General features: G+C 46.2%; 1 protein-coding gene across 1 annotated transcript in view; it reads right to left on the bottom strand.

Annotated features, from left to right (window-relative positions):
- The window catches only part of LOC143786017 (uncharacterized), a 376109-nt gene that overhangs the window by 56562 nt on the left and 296834 nt on the right, over positions 1–22713 (bottom strand). The window contains exon 63 of the mRNA XM_077275186.1: positions 932–1116. Within this exon, the coding sequence (XP_077131301.1) occupies positions 932–1116 (185 nt within the window). The remainder of the gene's footprint in view (positions 1–931; positions 1117–22713) is intronic.

Below are 22713 nucleotides of genomic sequence, written 5' to 3'. Positions count from 1 at the left end.
CGGCCTTACATGTGACACAGTGTGTCAAAAAATAACCTAAAATTTTAAAAAGTAAGTCAACAAATTAGATAGATTTATTAATCAGTAATATAAATCGCTATGACGAATGGCAGTTTGACAGTTTTGATAAATACGCCCCAAAGTGAAAAACCACTTTTAAAGAATTACTTTAAAAACGTATTTCGGTAGGAACATGTTATCACCTATCTACAGGTTAGATCAGCAGGGGTCTGACCACTTATACCCTCAGCAGTCACAAGAGAAGTGGCTGCTGCTCCATTCATTTTCTATAGGACTGCGGAGATAGCCAAGCGCTGCACCCAGCTGTATGCAGTAGTCCCATAGAGAATGAATAGAGAGGTAGCCTGTTTACACCGACTAACTGCAATAAATGGTGCACACTGAGTAATCTGTAATAGATCGAACAGTGCATGTAGGCTGCCATGGTCCTAGGCAGTGCAAGTGCTGTTTACACAGGACGATGCACCATGGAGAACAATGATCTTGTGCAAAAGATCATTTCACCTGATGAACAAACTTTTTGCTCATTCCTTGGCTGATCGTCCACCTTCCAGTGTAAGGCCACTGTTTTACATCTGTATTTGTAAGCCAAAACCAGGAGTGGAAGAATCAGACGAAAAGTATAAAAGAAACACGTCACCACTTCTGTATTTATCACCCACTCCTGGTTTAGGCTTACGAATATTGATGTAAAATACTGACCAAATACTGATCGTGTGAAGGTGGTCTCAATTCAAGTAGTACATAAAACTGTGAGTTGCTACATGAGCCAGTTTTTCGTTTAGAGCTACAAATTCCTTATTTGCTTTCTCAGTAGAAAAGAAGTTTAGGAATGACTTGATAATCTTATTGTATAAGATAATATAAAGAATCTTTAAATAACCATAGCAAACCCTTGAGTAAACGTCACCTCGGCTTTGGCTACATTCTCTCCACATCCTTGGTAAGATAAACTTAGACTCTGGTTGACAGTCGAAAGGACAAAGTGTCCTAATCTTTCCAGCGTTCTGTTAATATTCATATAAATATCCGATGTTGCTAAATTCCTGGAGTCAGTGCAAGCGCCGAGCTCTAATCCCTTTTCCTCCGAACTTCCTAAGAAACACATAAAATTGAACACTGAGGTCGAAATTGTTTTGTTTAATAAACATCAACTGAGAACGATGCATTGTACGCTCTTCAATAACCGACCTAAGTTTTGCAGAGGAGAAATTGTCCTTCCACAGGTGAGAACAATGCCACCTCCAATGGCAACATCATGTCCTGTTCTTTCTGTTCTTTAAATAACTATCTGATTGACTTGTGCTCGGCATTCAATGTTCTGAATCAGATAATTCTGTCGTTTCCCTGATAGCAAAACATTTTGTGCCATGAATTTGGCTTTGACTTCTAAGATGCTTTAAAGAGCCCCATTAAAAAAAATAGTTCCCAGTATACAAAGTTTCAACAAATATTTGTGCAATCCATCTTAATCTTGGGGAGGGTTCATATCTCGTTGCAAAATTAAAAATTGCAGTTTATAAGAAAAACTTGCAGTTTACAAGAAAAAAAGAATGTTAAAAAATGTATTCTTGTATAATCTACTATATAATCTTCCAAGGGGTACTTCCGTCTGTCTGCCTGTAATGGAAATCCCGAGTCGCTGATTGGTCGCGGCCAATCAGTGACAGGCTTAGTCTGGCCGCGAATTGGCCCCTCCCTACTCTCCTCCAGTCAGTGCCCCCCTCCCTACTCCCCTCCAGTCAGTGCCAGTGTGTCGCCCCACCCCGGACCAACTTTTTACTATTGATGCTGCCTAGGCAGCATCAATAGTAAAAAGATATAATGTTAAAAATAATTTAAAAAAAAAATTGTGCTATTCTCACCTTCCGACGTCCACCGATGTGCGTGATGCTGCCGCTAGCTTCCGTTCCCAGAGATGCATTGCGAAATTACCCAGATGACTTAGCGGTCTCGCGAGACCGCTAAGTCATCTGGGTAATTTCGCAATGCATCTCTGGGAACGGAAGCTGGCGGCCGCATCATGCGCGCCAGGACAGCTTCGGTGGACGACGGAGGGTGAGTATATAATTATTTTTTATTTAATTTTTTTTTTTAACAGGGATATTGTGGCCACACTGCTATATACTACGTGTGCTGTGTTATATACTATGTGGGCTGTGTTATATACTGCGTGGGTTGTATTATAAACTATGTGGGCGGTGTTATATACTATGTGGCTGTGTTATATACTACGTGAGCTGTGCTATATACTATGTGGGCTGTGCTATATATTACATGGGCTCTGTTATATACTGCCTGGCTGCTATATACTACGTGGGCAGTGTTATATACTACGTGGGCTGTGTTATATACTACATGGGCTGTGCTATATATTGCGTGGGCTGTGTTATATACTGCCTGGCTGCTATATAGTACATGGGCAGTATTATATACTGCGTGGCCTGTGTTATATACTACGTGGGCTGTGCTATATATTATGTGGGCTGTGTTATATACTGCCTGGCTGCTATATACTGCGTGGGCAGTGTTATATACTGCGTGGCCTGTGTTATATACTATGTGGGCTGTGTTATATACTACGTGGGCTGTACTATATATTATGTGGGCTGTGCTATATACTACGTGGCTGCTATATACTATGTGGCTGCTATACACTACGTGGCTGTGGTATATACTTCGTGGCTGTGGTATATACTACGTGGCTGTGCTATATACTACGTGGCTGTGCTATATACTACGTGGCTGTGCTATATACTACGTGGCTGTGCTATATACTATGTGGCTGTGCTATATACTATGTGGCTGTGCTATATACTATGTGGCTGTGCTACATACTATGTGGCTGTGCTATATACTATGTGGCTGTGCTATATACTATGTGGCTGTGCTATATACTACGTGGATGTGCTATATACTATGTGGCTGTGCTATATACTACGTGGCTGTGCTACATACTATGTGGCTGTGCTATATACTATGTGGCTGTGCTATATACTACGTGGCTGTGGTATATACTATGTGGCTGTGCTATATACTACGTGGCTGTGCTATATACTATGTGGCTGTGCTATATACTACGTGGCTGTGCTATATACTACGTGGCTGTGCTAAGCGCAACGTACAAGTGCAGCGCCCCAGAGTCCTGGTCGTTGCAGTACTGTGGCTCCGCTGCTAAGGGGGGCTATGGTACGTCTGATAGCACTGAAGGAGTTCATCTGACCAGGTATCACAGACACCAATACATTTCACAGTCTGGCCTCCAGGGGGAGCTAAGGGTACTATTCATTAGGCCACTCCTCACAGTCTGGTAAAACTGGGGGTTAGGCAGGAAGTTAGAGAGAACGCTGACTGGGTTGGAACCAGGCAACACCTTGTGGCAGAGGGTGTTGTAGGGGAAGATTCGGTAGGGTCCCTGTCAGGGGTGGGATCCTGACAGAGGCCTGGCAAACAGAGAGAAAGCTACGGGACCGCGCCTGCACTTCATAGCAGCGGTGCCCTAAGAAAGGACAAGAAGCGAGATTTATTGTGCTGAGTGAGAAACGAGATCAAAGCAAGAAGGAGAATACCAGTAGGAGTCGTGCTGTAAGATCGAGGCAACATCCTACTGTGGTGCAAACAACCGGCGGCCGGAACGCCGAGGAGGTACAGAGCTCTAAGCCATACTTCAAACCAACGGCAGGACAGTCAGTCACAGGCGGGCTGTCTCACTTAAATCACCTACGCAGACATAGGGGGCAACCTTTGGAGAGGGGCGACTCTAGGGTCCCGGAAGAGCTCCGAGCCTACCCGTCATACGGGTGCGTCCCAACCATAAACACCAGGGAGGGACGGAGGATTAGCAGAAGATCATCTAATCGAGTTGTGAGGGAACACGAGAAACAGACACAACAGTTGTGGGGACTATCCCGTAAGCTCAGCAGGGGAGGACCACAACACATAGCGCTAGTAGGAAGGCACAGATTTCCACCTGCAAAGGGAACTCTGGAGGTGCCATCGGACCGGCCGGACTTGCGCAGCCTGGTTAACCGTATTCCGGATTGAGGACTTTGAGACCTTCAGTAAAGAGGTAAAGAGACTGCAACCTGGTGTCCTCATTATTAACTGCGACTGGCACTACACCGCGCTACCAACACCATCCACACCTATTATCTATCATTTGGGCGCCCCTCAGCAGGGTCACGGACTGGGCCTAGCCACCGTGACAACCCCAGAGCAGAGACTCAGAGGCCCGGTACCGGGTACCCCTCGGCCCTGCGGCAGTGGGGGCGCTGCAAACTTGGCGTCACGAACAGGATCTACTTAAGCCTGAAGAATCAGGTCATGTGTGCCTTGGAACTGTGATTTATTATACTTGGACTGTGATTTATTGCAAAGACTGTGTGTTGTCGCTTGCCGCCAAAAAGTTCCCGCCAAAAGTCGCCGCCATTGCAGCGCCACAGAGAGCGCAGAGGGAGAAGAAGGGCGTGCCATGGGAGGAGACTACCAGAGCGGCGCCAGAAGTGGCGACCGCCCCCTCCGACTCCTGCTGCGAGAGGACGACCTGCTCAGCAGCAGAGGAGAACCGCCTCCTGATTTGCAACGGCGGGAACGAGGTGAAGAAGGAGCCCGACCTCGGAGAAATGGCGGAGCCAGGTGCATGCGTTGCCGCCGAATGCCAGACAGCGACGATGAGCAGCAAGTGCCCGAGCAACGGCGAGGTGATCCCGGCTTGCCCTCACCCATTAGAGGCGGACTCGCGTCCACCGCCGGTGAAGGACCTGAACTCCTTGGAGCCGCCAGTGGAGGAGCCGAGCCTACCTATCCCAGCCACGGAGCCATGGAGGGCGGAGCCACATCAAGAGGCCACTCCGGAAGAGCCGCAGTACGGGCTGCAGCCGATTCCAGTGTCCTCGTCAACGGAACAGATCGACATCGGTGGAATCACATCAGGCGCAGGTATGGACGGCACCCCTACTCCCCCGGCCGATTCTGCTCTCCCGACCAATCCGGCTCCCCTGCCCGATCCCGCTCCTGTGACCGCTCCTCACCCCAGCAACAATAACCGTTTCCTCTCAGTGGAGCGGGTAGTCCTCACCCCCGACGCGATGGGGAAGCTGGTACCTCCACTACCGACCAAGATGGGGGAACCCATAGATGTAGGCCCGGACGGGGTGATCCTCTGGTGGGACACCCCCTGGAACGAGCCGTATGGAGCTCCGGGGGAGAGCCTCACCCTTGCTGTGCTCACTTGGGAACAGTATAGACAATGTCTGATCCAACACTGGAAAAATCGAGATGGAGCAGAACAATCTGATATGCCGAAGACGCAACGCAGGAAGCCTGCGCACAACAGGAACGACGTGGTAAAGCGGGGGACTGTGCTGGCCTTCCACCCGAAGAGGGGTTGGGGCTCCATACAGGAACCGGGACTACCAACTGACGTCTTCGTTACTAGCTACAACGTAAAAACTCCCTGCTGCAGTCGAGATGGTGACCCATTGCAAAGGGGGATCAGGTGACCTACACTCACCGCCGGAATGCACAAGGATGGTGCGCTCGGAACGTCCACCGGTGTGAACCTGAGGGAGCGTCACCTGTTGCCGTGGCCCCGATTGATCCAGATTTGACAGATCTCGTTACTATCACCACCGTCCACCTTGTAGCAGCCGCCGAGCTTGCAAGCAGGGTTAGCCTTCAAATCCAGACACCGGCTGATCTGATGGCACCGGAGAGACCAACTACCAGCACAGGTGCTGCATCGGCCAGGGACAGAAGACCACCCCCTGCACAATCACCATCAGAGTAAGCAAAAATGCTTTAATGAATGTACATAGTTAATTGTTTTCTCTGCTAATTTGCTGCTAAAACCCGTCCAGGGTTAACTTTTAAAGGGATCCCTTTGTTGACCCGGGATCCCTATTGTTTCTTATTTTTGTTTGTTTTCTACTTTTTGCACAAGTTATCAAAGAACTGCTGAATCATGAACAATGCATGATACAAACTCCTTGTATATAGTTTGCACCTTCTTAAAGGTGCTCTCTACTGGTTTTATATAAAAAAAACGGACTCTTTGCGAAGATACAGTTCTTGGAACTTGCACTGGAGTCCTTGCTGCATACGGACTTGCAGCTTGAGAGGTTGCACTACCTCATAGAGACTTGGTCCCCTCTTAAAGGGGATGTTCACATCTTGCACTTATGTACAGTGTTGCCTTAAGATGGTTGAATGGCAATAATGTCCTGAAAAGAAAGTATTGATGATGTTGATATGTGAAAGTTAAATGTAACCAATTAGTTGATTGTAAGAAATGTTCAATAATGTTGATAGAGGAATGAGGACAGGAAGTGAACCCGTAGGGGTTAGTAGTGAGTCCTCCTAGGAGCCATATAGAGATGGCTCAGTGATCCTAAACTGAAAGAAAAATGATATGTTCTATACTGTGTATAGTAGTGGAAGGACAGTAGGCTCGGACGGAAAGGAGCGGTCCTGTAACAGAAAGGAGAGGCAGTAGGTCTGGAGCGGTTAGGACAGGCGGTCCTGCCGATTTAAAGAAGGAGAATGCATAAAAGTTAATTAGCCTTATATGTGATATAAGAAGGTCTTTAGTGGATTTAGCGAGTACGTCCTTAAAGGCAATGTTAAATTATTGTTCAAAATTTTGCACTCAGTAGAATACCCGGTTGGGTAAGAAAAGTTATTTATAGTAAAGTTATTTAAAAGTATTTAACCATGTTTGTAACGTTCAAGTGTCCTCACCTCCCATAAAGGGAAGCTCTGTTTAAAAGTTTACTTGTACTGCATTTTTAAAATTGTATGTCTTTTTGCTGACATGTATTGTTGTTTTCTTCCCAGTCCAGGAGTACTGGATTTAACCGGGGGGGAGTGCAGCGCCCCAGAGTCCTGGTCGTTGCAGTACTGTGGCTCCGCCGCTAAGGGGGGCTATGGTACGTCTGATGGCACTGAAGGAGTTCATCTGACCAGGTATCACAGACACCAATACATTTCACAGTCTGGCCTCCAGGGGGAGCTAAGGGTACTATTCATTAGGCCACTCCTCACAGTCTGGTAAAACTGGGGGTTAGGCAGGAAGTTAGAGAGAACGCTGACTGGGTTGGAACCAGGCAACACCTTGTGGCAGAGGGTGTTGTAGGGGAAGATTCGGTAGGGTCCCTGTCAGGGGTGGGATCCTGACAGAGGCCTGGCAAACAGAGAGAAAGCTACGGGACCGCGCCTGCACTTCATAGCGGCAGTGCCCTAAGAAAGGACAAGAAGCGAGATTTATTGTGCTGAGTGAGAAACGAGATCAAAGCAAGAAGGAGAATACCAGTAAGAGTCGTGCTGTAAGATCGAGGCAACATCCTACTGAGGTGCAAACAACCGGCGGCCGGAACGCCGAGGAGGTACAGAGCTCTAAGCCATACTTCAAACCAACGGCAGGACAGTCAGTCACAGGCGGGCTGTCTCACTTAAATCACCTACGCAGACATAGGGGGCAACCTTTGGAGAGGGGCGACTCTAGGGTCCCGGAAGAGCTCCGAGCCTACCCGTCATACGGGTGCGTCCCAACCATAAACACCAGGGAGGGACGGAGGATTAGCAGAAGATCATCTAATCGAGTTGTGAGGGAACACGAGAAACAGACACAACAGTTGTGGGGACTATCCCGTAAGCTCAGCAGGGGAGGACCACAACACATAGCGCTAGTAGGAAGGCACAGATTTCCACCTGCAAAGGGAACTCTGGAGGTGCCATCGGACCGGCCGGACTTGCACAGCCTGGTTAACCGTATTCCGGATTGAGGACTTTGAGACCTTCAGTAAAGAGGTAAAGAGACTGCAACCTGGTGTCTTCATTATTAACTGCGACCGGCACTACACTGCGCTACCAACACCATCCACACCTATTATCTATTATTTGGGCGCCCCTCAGCAGGGTCACGGACCGGGCCTAGCCACCGTGACAACCCCAGAGCAGAGACTCAGCGGCCCGGTACCGGGTACCCCTCAGCCCTGCGGCAGTGGGGGCGCTGCACATACATACATACATATTCAAGAATACCCGATGTGTACGAATCGGGCCACCATCTAGTTACTTGTATATAAGGCAACATTTATAAAGGATTAAAAAAATAATAATTTAAGTAAAACAAAAATATATTTTTTTAATTAAAAAAAAAATTGGCAATTTCAGAATAATTTATGATGGAAGCAAGAAGTGTCAAAAATTATGGACTCAGAGGAACTCAGATACACCCTGTATTATACATAAAGACTGGCATATCATCTCAACATACTTACTTAACTATCCCTGTTTTGCCCATGCAAAATTTTCTTCAAAACAAGGGCCCTCGAATCATCTGTTCACACACTCTACATGCACTTAATAGCCCTCTGTGTCTGTACCGCTTCAAAATTGTAACAGAAAGCACAGAAATACTCTACAGATGACTAATTGAATCCTGAATAATTTTTCAACAATTTTTTTGAGTGTTATATACCATTGAAATGTAAATCAAAGAACGTAATACTCTATGTATGACAATTCACTCTAGAATTTTTTTTAACCCTTTATTGGTGTGTTACATATACTGGAAATGTAAAACAAAGCACATAATTCGCTATGGATGACAAATTCAATCCAGAATTTTTTTTACCTATTTAGTTTTAGATCCTACCGTAATGTAACACAAAATACGCAATACTCTATGGATGACAACTTCACTCCAGAAACATTTTTGAACATAAATATTTTGAAAGTGTAGTTGATGTAGTGCTACACTCATAAAGGCTTTGCAAAAAAAAAGTACAAAGCCAGGTAAAAAATTATAAGAAGGGTCTTCCAGTCATCCATAGGCCCCTGAAAGGCAACAACTGGCGTGCCTCATTCAAATATTTTTAAAGTGTAGTTGATGTACTCCTAAACTCATAAAGACTTTGTACAAAGTGCAAAGCCAAGAAAACAAATGTAGTTGAGGTACTCCAGTCTCCTATACTCATAAATGTTTTGCACTAAGTACAAAGCCACGAAAAATTATAAGGGGGGTAATACGGTAATCGTCTTCAGGTGTCCACTTCTTCATATCCTTCCTTGGGAGGCTGGGGTGACTGCCTCCACCTGCTTCCTGGAGCCTTATTCCCAGATGCCTAGGCTGTAAGTGACCCAGTTTCAGGTTGTGCCAGAGCCCCCGATATGAAGATATAGATGACAGCCCCCATGTTACCTGCACAATCATCTGCTCCCACATAGGAGGTAAGGAACCACATGAACAGTTCGATGTCTCGGGGGTGTAGCCCCGTCTTGAGCTGCCTCAAGGAGCCTCTCCCATGCCCATTCATTTCGCAAGAAGAATTCATCCTGCTCCTTTCCTTCTCAAATCACACCCACCGCATACCAATGATGTTGCCCTTCCATTTTGAGGAAATCGACCCTGATTCCAGCTGTCAGCTCTTGCAGCTTTCGAGGGACGGGTTCCGTCTCTACTGCCCAGCTGGTTTAACAAGATGTTATGTCTGGTCTCAAACTCTTCTATGGATCTTCATCTCCACTGACGGTCGTACGTAACAACCTTCAACTCTGTCAGGACTCTGAACATTTTTTACCTTTTGTGCATTACTGCCCTTTTCCAAGATGGCGTCTTTGGTCTCATGTGCACTGTGTCTTCCAGTTATAAAACTCCACCCCAGCCTTCAGTCTGTGCTAGAGTATTCTGCCTTGCATCCAGCTCCTGACCTCTGATTACTCCCTGGCTATACACCTGCTCCTGTGAACCTGTGTGGTGATCCTGCTACTCTGCTCTGAGTTCCTGCTGCATACACAAGTTTCCAGTAATCCTCCTTCATCTGCAGTTAGTGTTTACTTCCATCTGCATTTTCTGGACATGTAAGCTGTTGCTGCTTTGCAATAACCTGAGACTATTAACCAGGCCTCCCTGGTTGAGCTAAGATATGATTTGAACTGTCTAATAAGCATATCTATCTGTGCCTGGACGAAGACAAGGATTTATTCGTGTCAAGTATCCTCAAGAATAACTGTGCTTCATAGACATTCTGCTTGATTGCATTTTCCTCTGAAGTTTCCTATAGACTGCTAAGCTGCGTTTATTATTTGCACCAAGTGTTGTGGACTTGAGTTTCTCTCTGCACCTGTTTGAATCACCGTGTGATAATATAGACTTTACCACTTATAAAACTGTGTCCTGTAGTTGTCTTGTTCCACGCAAAGAGTCTCCTGAGTTATCCCCTATAATTATTACAGGATACTCTAGCCTAAAAAAAAAGGAGACTGCTGGAACAATGACTGCAGAAAGCAAATTAGAGCAGGAGTTTTCCATAATTAGATCACTGCAGAAAGATGTGGAAGGTCTGCAAAAGAAGTTTGGAAGCTTTGAACACAATCAACAAGTGTTTGGACAAACTTTGCAGGACTTGAGCAACCGCATGGCAGCCCAGGAAAACAAACTTGCTGGCATAGAGTCCCAGTATGGATGGGCTTTTCAGGACATAAGCAGGCAAATAGCTGACTTTACCCTTTGGGCAACCGCCACCAGCTGGCCCACCTAAGTTGCCCCCATTCAGATTTAATGGTGATCGCGACAAATTTCGTGGCTTTGTGAATCAATGTATGCTATATTTTGATGTGCATGCTGACCGTTTTCCTACTGATAGATCCAAAGTATTGTGTGTAATAATGCAACTGACCTCATGAGCGCTCGCCTGGGCGAATCCGATGATTGAGTCTCGTGACCCACGGTTAAATGACTTGGATGATTTCTTGGCCACTATGGCATTAATGTTTGATGACCCTAATCGCCGTGCAACCGCTGAATCTGCTTTGTTGTCTTTACGCCAGGTTAAACGTTCTGTTATTGAGTATGCCACTGAATTCAGGAGATTGGCGGTAGATACCAATTGGGACAGTTATGCACAATTGCCTATTTTTAAAAGGGGTCTGCTTGTATGCTTGTATTGTAAAAGATGAACTAGCCCGCTCTGAGTCACCACAAGAGCTAGAGACATTTATACAGCATTGTGTGCACATAGACATTCGCCTTACTGAGCGTAGGCAGGAGAAATTTGCTGCATACAACCGTGTTTCTAACTTTTCCCTTCCTTCCAAAGAGCCTGCAGGTAAAACCTCTCGGGAGGTGGAGGAGGTGCCCCTGCAAATTGATTCCGTTCAGAGGCGCGAGATCAATGAGCGCCGGGAGCATCGCCTTCGTGAAAGTCTATATTTCTACTGCGGCCAGTCTGACCACTTCTTGATCAATTGTCCTAAGTGTCCTAGACGGCCTAACAAGGTGCTAGCAGCAATAGGGGAGTATGACAACTGTGATGATGAATCTGACATCTCTGAATGTAGCCTGCCTTTAAATGCTGTATTCCATTCACTTTCTATGACTTCACCCCCCAAGGAGCTGAGGGAAAAGAACTCTCACTGTTCTCTCCCTATTAAGATCCTGTGTTCAGGACAGTGGATTTCCAGTTCAGCTATGATTGACTCTGGTGCAGGTAGCAATTTCATGGATATCGCATTTGCCAAGGAACATGGTATTAAAATTCAGCAAAGAGCCTCTCCAATTACCATGGAACAGTGGATGGGTCACCGTTAATCTCTGGGCCTGTGGATCAGGAGACCGTACCTCTTGAAATTTTGTTGGAGCCTAATCATCAGGAGCAACTTTCTTTCTTGCTTATTTCTTCTCCTCATTTTCCTGTGATTTTAGGCATTCCTTGGTTGCGTTCTCAGAACCCAATTATCAACTGGGAGACCAAGGAGATTATCTTCCCAACAAGGAGCAACTCAGCATTAACAGAAGCTGTCTCTGAGTCCACGGCTACGGAACCACATGTACAGGTATTTTCTTTACCTCCAGCTTATAAAGAGTTCTCTGACATCTGTGACAAGAAGAATGCAGATCAGCTTCCTCCACACAGGCATTATGACTGTCCCATTGAGCTGCTTCCCGGGGCAGCCATTCCTTTTGGTAACGTATACCCTTTGGCGGCACCTGAGCTTCAAGCCTTAAAAGAGTATATTGATGAAAATCTGGCCAAAGGCTTCATACGTCCTTCTTCCTCACCAGCAGGGGCACCTATCTTTTTTGTAAAGAAGAAGGATGGGACCCTGAGACCCTGTGTTGACTATCGAGAACTCAATAAGGTAACCGTACGAAACCGTTACCCTTTGCCTCTGATTCCCAAATTACTGGAAAGAGTCCGCCATGCTAAGGTGTTCTCTAAACTGGATCTTCCTGGGGCTCATAATTTGGTGCGTATTCGTCCAGGGGATGAGACGCTTCATTCAAAATTTTTCTGATATTGTCCATCCCATTACTTCCTTGACAAAGAAGGAAAAGCCCTTTAAGTGGTCATCACAGGCTCAAGAAGCTTTTGATCGGCTTAAAATCTGTTTCACATCAGCACCGCTGTTGATACACCCAGATCCAACACATCCTTTCATTGTGGAGGTGGACGCTTCTGATAATGCTTTGGGGGCTATTCTCTCCCAAAGAACTGGAGAGAAGGGACTGCTACATCCTCGTGCTTTCTTTTCCCATAGACTAACCTCAGCAGAGAAGAATTACTACGTGGGAGACAAGGAATTGCTGCCTATTATTGCGGCTTTCAAAGAATGGAGGCATCATCTGCAAGGAGCTGCATTACAGATCATAGTGCTAACTGACCATCGAAATCTAGAGTTCCTTAGATCCGCTAAATGTCTTTCTCCTGGTCAGGCTCTTTGGAACCTATTTTTAAATCAATTTAACTTTGTTATCTCGTACCGTCCAGGTTCTCGTAATGGGAAGGCTGATGCTTTATCCCGAATCCATGCTGCGGATTCCGTATCTGGAGCCCCGTCCAAGACCATTCTATCTGATGCCAATTTCATTGGAGTTATCCACGATCAGGACTTGTGGAAGGAGTGCAGGGAGGCCTATGAAGGTGATGTATTTCTGGCCAACCCACCTGTGGATATTAATCTTATCTTTAAGGGTGGCATGTGGTTCAGAGATCGACGTATCTATGTCCCAGAGGTCGTCCGTCTGCAGATCCTCAAGTTGGTACATGACTCCAAGTTGGCTGGTCACAGGGGGGTACAGAAGACACAAGAGTTCCTGAGCCGATTCTTCTGGTGGCCAACTTGCCTGAAGGATACCAAGGACTATGTTCTCTCTTGCGAGGTATGTGCCCGTTACAAGACTCCTCATGTGGCACCTACGGGTCTTCTACCACCATTACCTGTTCTGTCCTGCCCTTAGGGGTCTATATCAATGGACTTTATTGTGGAGCTGCCTACATCGGGGGGCATGAATACAATCATGGTTGTAGTTGATCGCCTGACTAAAGCTGCTCATTTTGTTCCATGCACCAGCCTCCCCTCAGCTAAAGATACAGTGAACTTGGTTATACAGAATGTCTTTCGGTTGCAAGGGGTTCCGGATGAGATCATCTCTGACCGTGGAGTACAGTTCACTTCAAGATTCTGGAAGGGGTTTTGCTCTGCACTCAATATTAATGTCTGTCTCTCTTCTGCTTACCATCCCCAGACAAATGGTCAGACTGAGCGTACCAACCAGACGCTGGAACAATATCTAAGATGTTATGTCAGCCATCTCCAGGATGATTGGTTGGAGTTGTTGCCGTTAGCCGAATTTTCATATAATAATTCTCAGAGCGCCTCCACTAAATTTACACCTTTCTTTGCCAATCTGGGTTATCATCCGTGTTTTTTACCTAGGTCTCCAATTAATTCTTAATTAATTCTTAATTAGTGGAGGAAAGGCTGACTGCGATGAGACAGAATCTGGAGGTTCTGAAGGAATCCCTGACCACAGCTCAAGAACGTTATAAGAGATCGGCTGATAGATTCCGTAAACCTGCATCCATGTTCAAGGTAGGAGATTCCGTGTGGTTAGCAACTAAGAATCTGAAGTTAAATGTTCCTTCACAAAAACTTGGACAGAAATTAATTGGCCCTTTCAAGATCAACGGTATTGTGAGCTCTGTGGCCTGCTGGCTGAAGCTGCCTAGGACAATGAAGGTACACCCAGTTTTTCATGTATCTTTACTAAAGCCTGTATCTCCTAATACCTTCCAGGGATGTGTTGTGCTACCTCCGCAACCTGTGGTGATTGATGGGCAAGAACAATTCTTGGTGGAGGAAATTATTGATTCCAGGATTCGCAGGAATCAACTCCAATATCTGAAAAGATGGCAGGGATATCCCCCTGAGGAAGACTCTTGGGAACAAGGAACTTGTGGAAAACATCAATGCCCAACAGAAGATTTCTCGTTTTCATCAGAGATTCCCTGAGAAACCAGGTCCAGGATCATCCTGAGGCCGCTTCTCAGGAGGGAGTAATGTCAGGACTCTGAACATATTTTACCTTTTGTGCATTACTGCCCTTTTCCAAGATGGCGTCTTTGGTCTCATGTGCACTGTGTCTTCCTGCTATAAAACTCCACCCCAACCTTCAGTCTGTGCTAGAGTATTCTGCCTTGCATCCAGCTCCTGACCTCTGATTACTCCCTGGCTATACACCTGCTCCTGTGAACCTGTGTGGTGATCCTGCTACTCTGCTCTGAGTTCCTGCTGCATATACAAGTTTCCAGTAATCCTCCTTCATCTGCTGTTCGTGTTTACTTCCATCTGCATTTGCTGGACATGTAAGCTGTTGCTGCTTTGCAATAACCTGAGACTATTAACCAGGCCTCCCTGGTTGAGCTAAGATATGATTTGAACTGTCTAATAAGCATATCTATCTGTGCCTGGACTAAGACAAGGATTTATTCGTGTGAAGTATCCTCAAGAATAACTGTGCTTCATAGACATTCTGCTTGATTGCATTTTCCTCTGAAGTTTCCTATAGACTGCTAAGCTGCGTTTATTATTTGCACCAAGTGTTGTGGACTTGAGTTTCTCTCTGCACCTGTTTGAATCACCGTGTGATAATATAGACTTTACCACTTATAAAACTGTGTCCTGTAGTTGTCTTGTTCCACGCAAAGAGTCTCCTGTGTTATCTGTTGTGAATTCCGTTCTTGGGCTCCATCCTGTAGTTGCGAATGGTATTTTTGGGAGTTCTGCTCTTGGGCTCCCTCTGGTGGTTTCAAGTTGAACTTAGCAGCTGCGTTCACTAATCGGTTTCCTGGCCTTGTTATTTAACTGGGCTTTTGACTTTAGTGGATGCCAGCTGTCAATGTATTTCCTGTGGATTCAGTCCTTTCCTGGAAGTTCTCTGTTGGCCAGTCCATTTTTAGCTTAAGATAAGTCTGCTACTTTTTTGGTGTTTCCCTGCTTATGACCTTCTGTTCAGTTCAATTTATGTCTCTTTTGTCCAGCTTGTCATTATGAAATATTCCGGCTAGTTGGAAGCTCTGGGGTCGCAGATTTGCCCCTCCACACCGTGAGTCGGTGTGGTGGTTATTTTTGTAAACTCTGCGTGGACTTTTAGTTTTTATACTGACCGCACAGCAACCTATCCTATCTCTGTCTATTTAGATAGTAGTGGCCTCCTTTGCTAAAAAATCTAGTTTCATTTCTGAGTTTGTCAATTCCCTCTCCACTCACCGTCAATATTTGTGGGGGGCTATCTTCCTTTGGGGGTTTCTCTGAGGCGAGATAGCTTTCCGTTTCCATCTTTAGGGGTAGCTAGTTCTTAGGCTGTGCAGAGGCGTCTAGGCAGAGTTAGGTACGCTCCACGGCTATTTCTAGTGTTGGTGTTAGGAGTAGGGATTGCGGTCAGTAAAGTTACCACCTCCTCAGAGCTAGTCCTATTTTTGTTTTACCCACCAGGTCATTTCAGTGCTGCTCCGTAGTGAGTCCATGATTGGTTTTGCTCACCAGGTCATCTCAGTACCGCTCCGTACCCACCAGGTCATAACAGTACAGCTGGCCCACAATGTGTTAAATGCATCTCAAAAGAGGGAAGAGAAAGTTCTGAGTCATTTTTTTTTGTGTTGCTTGTTTTGTCCTTTTTTTTTCCCCTTGATTTTTGGATGGTGCAGGAGCTTGGTACTGATATGGAGGTTCAGGGTTTGTCTGCGCGTGTTGATCATCTCGCTGTAAGGGTACAGAGTATCCAAGACTATGTTGTTCAAACTCCTGTTTCTGAGCCTAGAATTCCTATTCCTGATTTGTTTTCTTGGAATAGATCTAGGTTTTTGAATTTTAAAAATAATTGCAGACTATTTTTTGCTCTGAGACCCCGTTCCTCTGGTGACCCCATTCAGCAGGTGAAGATTGTTATTTCTCTGTTGCATGGCGAACCGCAGGACTGGGCATTCTCCCTTGAGCCAGGGAATCCTGCATTGCTCAATATAGATTCGTTTTTTTCAAGCACTTGGACTGCTTTATGACGAACCCAATTCTGTGGATCAGGCAGAAAATTTTTTGCTGGCTCTGTGTCAGGGTCAGGAAGCAGTAGAGATATATTGTCAGAAATTTAGAAAGTGGTCTGTGCTTACAAAATGGAATGAGGATGCCCTGGCGGCTATTTTCAGAAAGGGTCTTTCTGAAGCTCTTAAAGATGTTATGGTGGGGTTTCCCACGCCTGCTGGTTTGAACGAATCAATGTCTCTGGCCATTCAGATTGATCGGCGCTTACATGAACGTAAGGAGGTGCACCATATGGCGGTGTCCTCTGGGCAGAGTTCTGAGCCTATGCAATGCGATGGAGTTTTGACGAGAGCAGAACGGCAGGAGTTCAGACGTCAGAATGGGCTGTGTTTTTACTGTGGTGACACTACTCATGCTATCTCTGACTGCCCGAAGCGAACTAAGAGGGTTGCTAGGTCGGTTACCATCAGTACTTTACAGCCTAAATTTCTCTTGTCTGTTACCCTGATTGGCTCATTGTCGTCCTTTTCTGTAATGGCATTTGTGGATTCTGGAGCTGCCCTGAACTTAATGGACCTGGAATTTGCCAAGCGCTGTGGTTTTTCCTTGGAGCCGTTGCAGAGTCCTATTCCCTTGAGGGGGATTGATGCTACGCCATTGGCCAAGAATAAACCTCAGTACTGGACACAGTTAGCCATGAACATGGCTCCAGCACATCAGGAAAATATTCGCTTTTTGGTGTTGCATAATCTGCATGATGTGGTTGTGCTGGGGTTTCCATGGTTACAGGTACATAATCCAGTGCTGGATTGGAAATCCATGTCCGTGACTAGTTGGGGTTGTCAGGGGATACATAGTGACATTCCTCTGATGTCAATTTCCTCGTCCCCTTCTTCTGAGGTTCCTGAGTTTTTGTCAGATTTCCAGGATATATTTGAGGAGCCTAAATCCAGTCCTCTGCCTCCTCATAGGGACTGTGATTGCGCTATTAATTTGATTCCTGGCTGTAAGTTCCCTAATGGTCGACTTTTCAATCTGTCTGTGCCAGAGCATACCGCTATGCGGACTTATGTAAAAGAGTCCTTGGAGAAGGGGCATATTCGCCCGTCTTCGTCACCGTTGGGAGCGGGGTTCTTTTTTGTTGCCAAGAAGGATGGCTCCTTGAGGCCCTGTATAGATTATCGCCTTCTCAATAAGATCACGGTCAAATTCCAGTACCCTTTGCCTTTGCTTTCTGATTTGTTTGCTCGGATCAAAGGGGCTAGCTGGTTTACCAAGATTGACCTTCGAGGGGCGTATAATCTGGTTCGCATCAAACAGGGTGATGAATGGAAAACAGCATTTAATACGCCCGAAGGCCATTTTGAATATCTTGTGATGCCTTTCGGGCTCTCTAGTGCTCCATCTGTGTTTCAGTCCTTTATGCATGATATTTTCCGGGAGTATTTGGATAAATTTATGATTGTATATTTGGATGATATTTTGGTTTTTTCCGATGATTGGGAGACTCATGTGAAGCAGGTCAGGATGGTATTTCAGATTCTTCGTGCTAATACACTGTTTGTGAAGGGGTCTAAGTGCCTTTTTGGAGTTCAGAAGGTTTCTTTTCTGGGGTTCATTTTTTCTCCCTCGGCTATTGAAATGGACCCTGTTAAGGTCCAGGCTATTTATGATTGGACTCAGCCCTCATCTGTGAAGAGCCTTCAGAAATTTTTGGGCTTTGCTAATTTTTATTGCCGCTTCATTGCTAATTTTTCTACTGTGGTTAAACCTCTGACCGATTTGACCAAGAAAGGTGCAGATGTGGTGAATTGGTCCTCTGCGGCTGTGGAGGCCTTTCAGGAGCTTAAGCGTCGTTTTACTTCTGCCCCTGTGTTGCGTCAGCCAGATGTTTCTCTCCCTTTTCAGGTTGAGGTTGACGCTTCTGAGATTGGGGCAGGAGCTGTTCTGTCTCAGAGAAGCTCTGATGGCTCTGTGTTGAAGCCGTGTGCTTTCTTCTCCAGAAAGTTTTCGCCTGCTGAGCGTAATTATGATGTCGGCAATCGGGAGTTGTTGGCTATGAAGTGGGCATTTGAGGAGTGGCGACATTGGCTTGAGGGAGCCAAGCATCGTGTTGTGGTCCTGATCGACCATAAGAATCTGATTTACCTTGAGTCGGCCAAGTGCTTGAATCCTAGACAGACTCGGTGGTCTTTGTTTTTCTCCTGTTTTGATTTTGTGGTCTCGTATCTTCCGGGATCTAAGAATGTGAAAGCTGATGCCTTGTCTAGGAGTTTTTTGCCTGATTCTCCTGGAGTCCGTGAGCTGGCTGGTATTCTCAAAGAGGGGGTGATTCTTTCTGCTATCTCCCCTGATTTGCGGCGGGTGCTTCAGGAGTTTCAGGCTGATAGACCCGACCGCTGTCCTGTGGGGAAATTGTTTGTTCCTGATAGATGGACTAATAAGGTGATTTCTGAGATCCATTGTTCGGTGTTGGCTGGTCATCCTGGGATCTTTGGAACCAGAGATTTGGTTGCCAGGTCCTTTTGGTGGCCTTCTTTGTCACGGGATGTGCGTTCCTTCGTGCAGTCCTGTGGAATTTGTGCTCGGGCTAAGCCCTGCTGTTCTCGTGCTAGTGGGTTGCTTTTGCCCTTGCCTATCCCTGAGAGGCCCTGGACGCATATTTCCATGGATTTTATTTCCGATCTTACTGTGTCTCAGAAGATGTCTGTCATCTGGGTGATTTGTGACCGGTTTTCTAAAATGGTCCATTTGGTACCTTTGCCTAAGTTGCCTTCCTCCTCTGATTTGGTTCCTTTGTTTTTCCAGCATGTGGTTCGTTTGCATGGTATTCCGGAGAATATTGTGTCTGACAGAGGTACCCAGTTTGTTTCTAGGTTTTGGCGGTCCTTTTGTGGTAGAATGGGCATTAATTTGTCTTTTTCTTCGGCATTCCACCCTCAGACAAATGGACAGATGGAGCAAACCAATCAGACCTTGGAAACCTACTTGAGATGCTTTGTGTCTGCTGATCAGGATGATTGGGTTACCTTCTTGCCGTTGGCCGAGTTTGCCCTTAATAATCGGGCTAGTTCGGCTACTTTGGTTTCGCCTTTTTTTTGCAATTTCGGTTTTCATCCTCGTTTTTCTTCAGGGCAGGTTGAGTCTTCGGACTGTCCTGGGGTGGATTCTGTGGTGGACAGGTTGCAGCAGATTTGGACTCATGTGGTGGACAATTTAACATTGTCTCAGGAAAAGGCTCAACGTTTTGCTAACCGCCGTCGGTGCGTTGGTCCCCGGCTTCGGGTTGGGGATTTGGTCTGGTTGTCTTCTCGTCATGTTCCTATGAAGGTCTCTTCCCCTAAGTTCAAACCTCGTTTTATTGGTCCTTATAGGATTTCGGAAATTATCAATCCGGTGTCTTTTCGTTTGGTCCTTCCGGCTTCGTTTTCCATTCATAATGTGTTCCATAGATCTTTGTTGCGGAGATATGTGGTGCCCATGGTTCCCTCCGTTGACCCTCCTGCTCCGGTGTTGGTTGAGGGGGAGCTGGAATATGTGGTGGAGAAGATTTTGGATTCTCGTCTTTCAAGGCGGAAACTTCAGTACTTGGTCAAGTGGAAGGGTTATGGCCAGGAGGATAACTCTTGGGTTTTTGCCTCCGATATCCATGCTGCCGATTTGGTATGTGCTTTTCATTTGGCTCGTCCTGATCGGCCTGGGGGCTCTGGTGAGGGTTCGGTGACCCCTCCTCAAGGGGGGGGGGTACTGTTGTGAATTCCGTTCTTGGGCTCCATCCTGTGGTTGCGAATGGTATTTTTGGGAGTTCTGCTCTTGGGCTCCCTCTGGTGGTTTCAAGTGGAACTTAGCAGCTGTGTTCACTAATCGGTTTCTTGGCCTTGTTATTTAACTGGGCTTTTGGCTTTAGTGGATGCCAGCTGTCAATGTGTTTCCTGTGGATTCAGTCCTTTCCTGGAAGTTCTCTGTTGGCCAGTCCATTTTCAGCTTAAGATAAGTCTGCTACTTTTTGGGTGTTTCCCTGCTTATGACCTTCTGTTCAGTTCAATTTATGTCTCTTTTGTCCAGCTTGTCATTATGAAATATTCCGGCTAGTTGGAAGCTCTGGGGTCGCAGATTTGCCCCTCCACACCGTGAGTCGGTGTGGTGGTTATTTTTGTAAACTCTGCGTGGACTTTTAGTTTTTATACTGACCGCACAGCAACCTATCCTATCTCTGTCTATTTAGATAGTAGTGGCCTCCTTTGCTAAAAAATCTAGTTTCATTTCTGAGTTTGTCATTTCCCTCTCCACTCACCATCAATATTTGTGGGGGCTATCTTCCTTTGGGGGTTTCTCTGAGGCGAGATAGCTTTCCGTTTCCATCTTTAGGGGTAGCTAGTTCTTAGGCTGTGCAGAGGCGTCTAGGCAGAGTTAGGTACGCTCCACGGCTATTTCTAGTGTTGGTGTTAGGAGTAGGGATTGCGGTCAGTAAAGTTACCACCTCCTCAGAGCTAGTCCTATTTTTGTTTTACCCACCAGGTCATTTCAGTGCTGCTCCGTAGTGAGTCCATGATTGGTTTTGCTCACCAGGTAATCTCAGTACCGCTCCGTACCCACCAGGTCATAACAGTTATCCCCTATAATTATTACAAACTCTCAGTACCTTATGGCTAGTGGGCCACTAGCATTTCTCCAGTCCTGGTCCTGGCTCACCTCCTCCTCTCTTCTGACCAGCCTAAGCCCCGAAGTCTGCTCTTTAGTTGCTGGATCCTGTCTCTCCCGTCTACAGTCCGTAAGAACTGAAGGGGTGAAGGCTGCGGACTGGATTCGGGCTGTGGAGGTTCTGTGAAAGAGGACGGTTCCGGGCCTCAGGTTCCTGTTACCTTAGCTGTTGTGCCACCTTGGTCTGGCTTCGATATTCCCCAGGTCTCTCAACCCGGAAGTTTTGCGGGATTCTGCCAACTTTGGTGCCTTGTTGCCCACTAAGCACATTACACTGTATGGATTACTAATTCAATCCATAAAAAATATTCAATGCTTTTCTGGAGTGTTATATACCACCGAAATTTAACAGAAAGCACGTAATACTCTATCAATGACTAATTGAATCCAGAAAAAAATGTGTACTTTTTTTTTTAAGTGTTATATACCACCATAATGCAATGTAACACAAAGCACGTAATACTGTATGGATGACAATATAGCACTTTTTTTTTTACCTCAGGCTAAATGCAGAATGTATCTGGTACAAACAGCAAAGCACAAGATTAGCCCTTAGACGTACTGTGAGGCCACGGTCACACTTTGCAGCGTCCCTCTGCGGGTTCTCCCGCACGGAATTGATAAATTTGCAGGGCAAAACCGCTGCGGTTATCCCTGCAGATTTATCGCGGTTTGTTCCGCGGTTTCCGCTGCGGGTTTCCGCCTATACTATTGATGCTGCATATGCAGCAATATGCAGCATCAATAGTAATGTTAAAAATAATAAAAATTGGTTATACTCACCCTCCGATGTCCGGATCTCCTCGGCGCTGCACGCGGTGCTCCTGTTCCAAAGATGCTGTGCCGAGAAGGACCTTTGTGACGTCACGGTCATGTGACCCGGGCGTCATCACGGTCATGTGACCGCGACGTCACCGCAGGTCCTGTTCGCACAGCAACTGTTACCGGCCGGCCGCGTGCAGCGCTGAGAGGTGAGTATAACATGATTTTTTATTTTTATTCTTTTTTTACCCTGAATATGGTTCCCAGGGCCTGGAGGAGAGTCTCCTCTCCTCCACCCCGGGTACCACCCGCACATTAACCGCTTACTTCCCGCAACGTGGGCATAGCCCATGCATTCCTATGGGTGCAGAATCGCAGCGATTCTGCACAAAGAAGTGACATGCTGCGGGTTTTAAACCGCTGCGTTTCTGCGCGGTTTTTCCCGCAGCATGTGCACAGCGGTTTGCGGTTTCCATAGGGTTTACATGTAAATGGAAACGCTATGGAAACTGTTGTGAATTCCGCTCTTGGGCTCCTTCCGGTGGTTGTAAGTGGCACTTTTGTGAGTTCTGCTCTTGGGCTCCCTCCGGTGGTTTTAAGTGGTACTGCTGCTCCTTGGAATTAGCTGTCAGCAGCTGCTTCCACTGATTGTCTTTCTGGCTCGGCTATTTAACCTGGTTCTATCCTTCAGCCTGTGCCAGTTGTCAATGGTTCCTGCTTGGATTCACATCTCTGCTTGGATTTCCCTGATATTCTGACCAGTTCAGCAAAGATAAGTCCTTGCTTGTTCTTTTGCTGTCCACATATTGTGGACTTAATCGTTCTGCACATTCTATGTTTTTCTAGTCCAGCTTGTCAGTATGGATTTATTCAGTTAAGCTGGAAGCTCTAGAAGCAGATTTACCCTCC

Source organism: Ranitomeya variabilis, chromosome 7, assembly GCF_051348905.1.
Source record: "Ranitomeya variabilis isolate aRanVar5 chromosome 7, aRanVar5.hap1, whole genome shotgun sequence".
Lineage (NCBI taxonomy): Eukaryota > Metazoa > Chordata > Amphibia > Anura > Dendrobatidae > Ranitomeya > Ranitomeya variabilis.
This window is presented reverse-complemented; position numbering and strand designations above follow the sequence as displayed.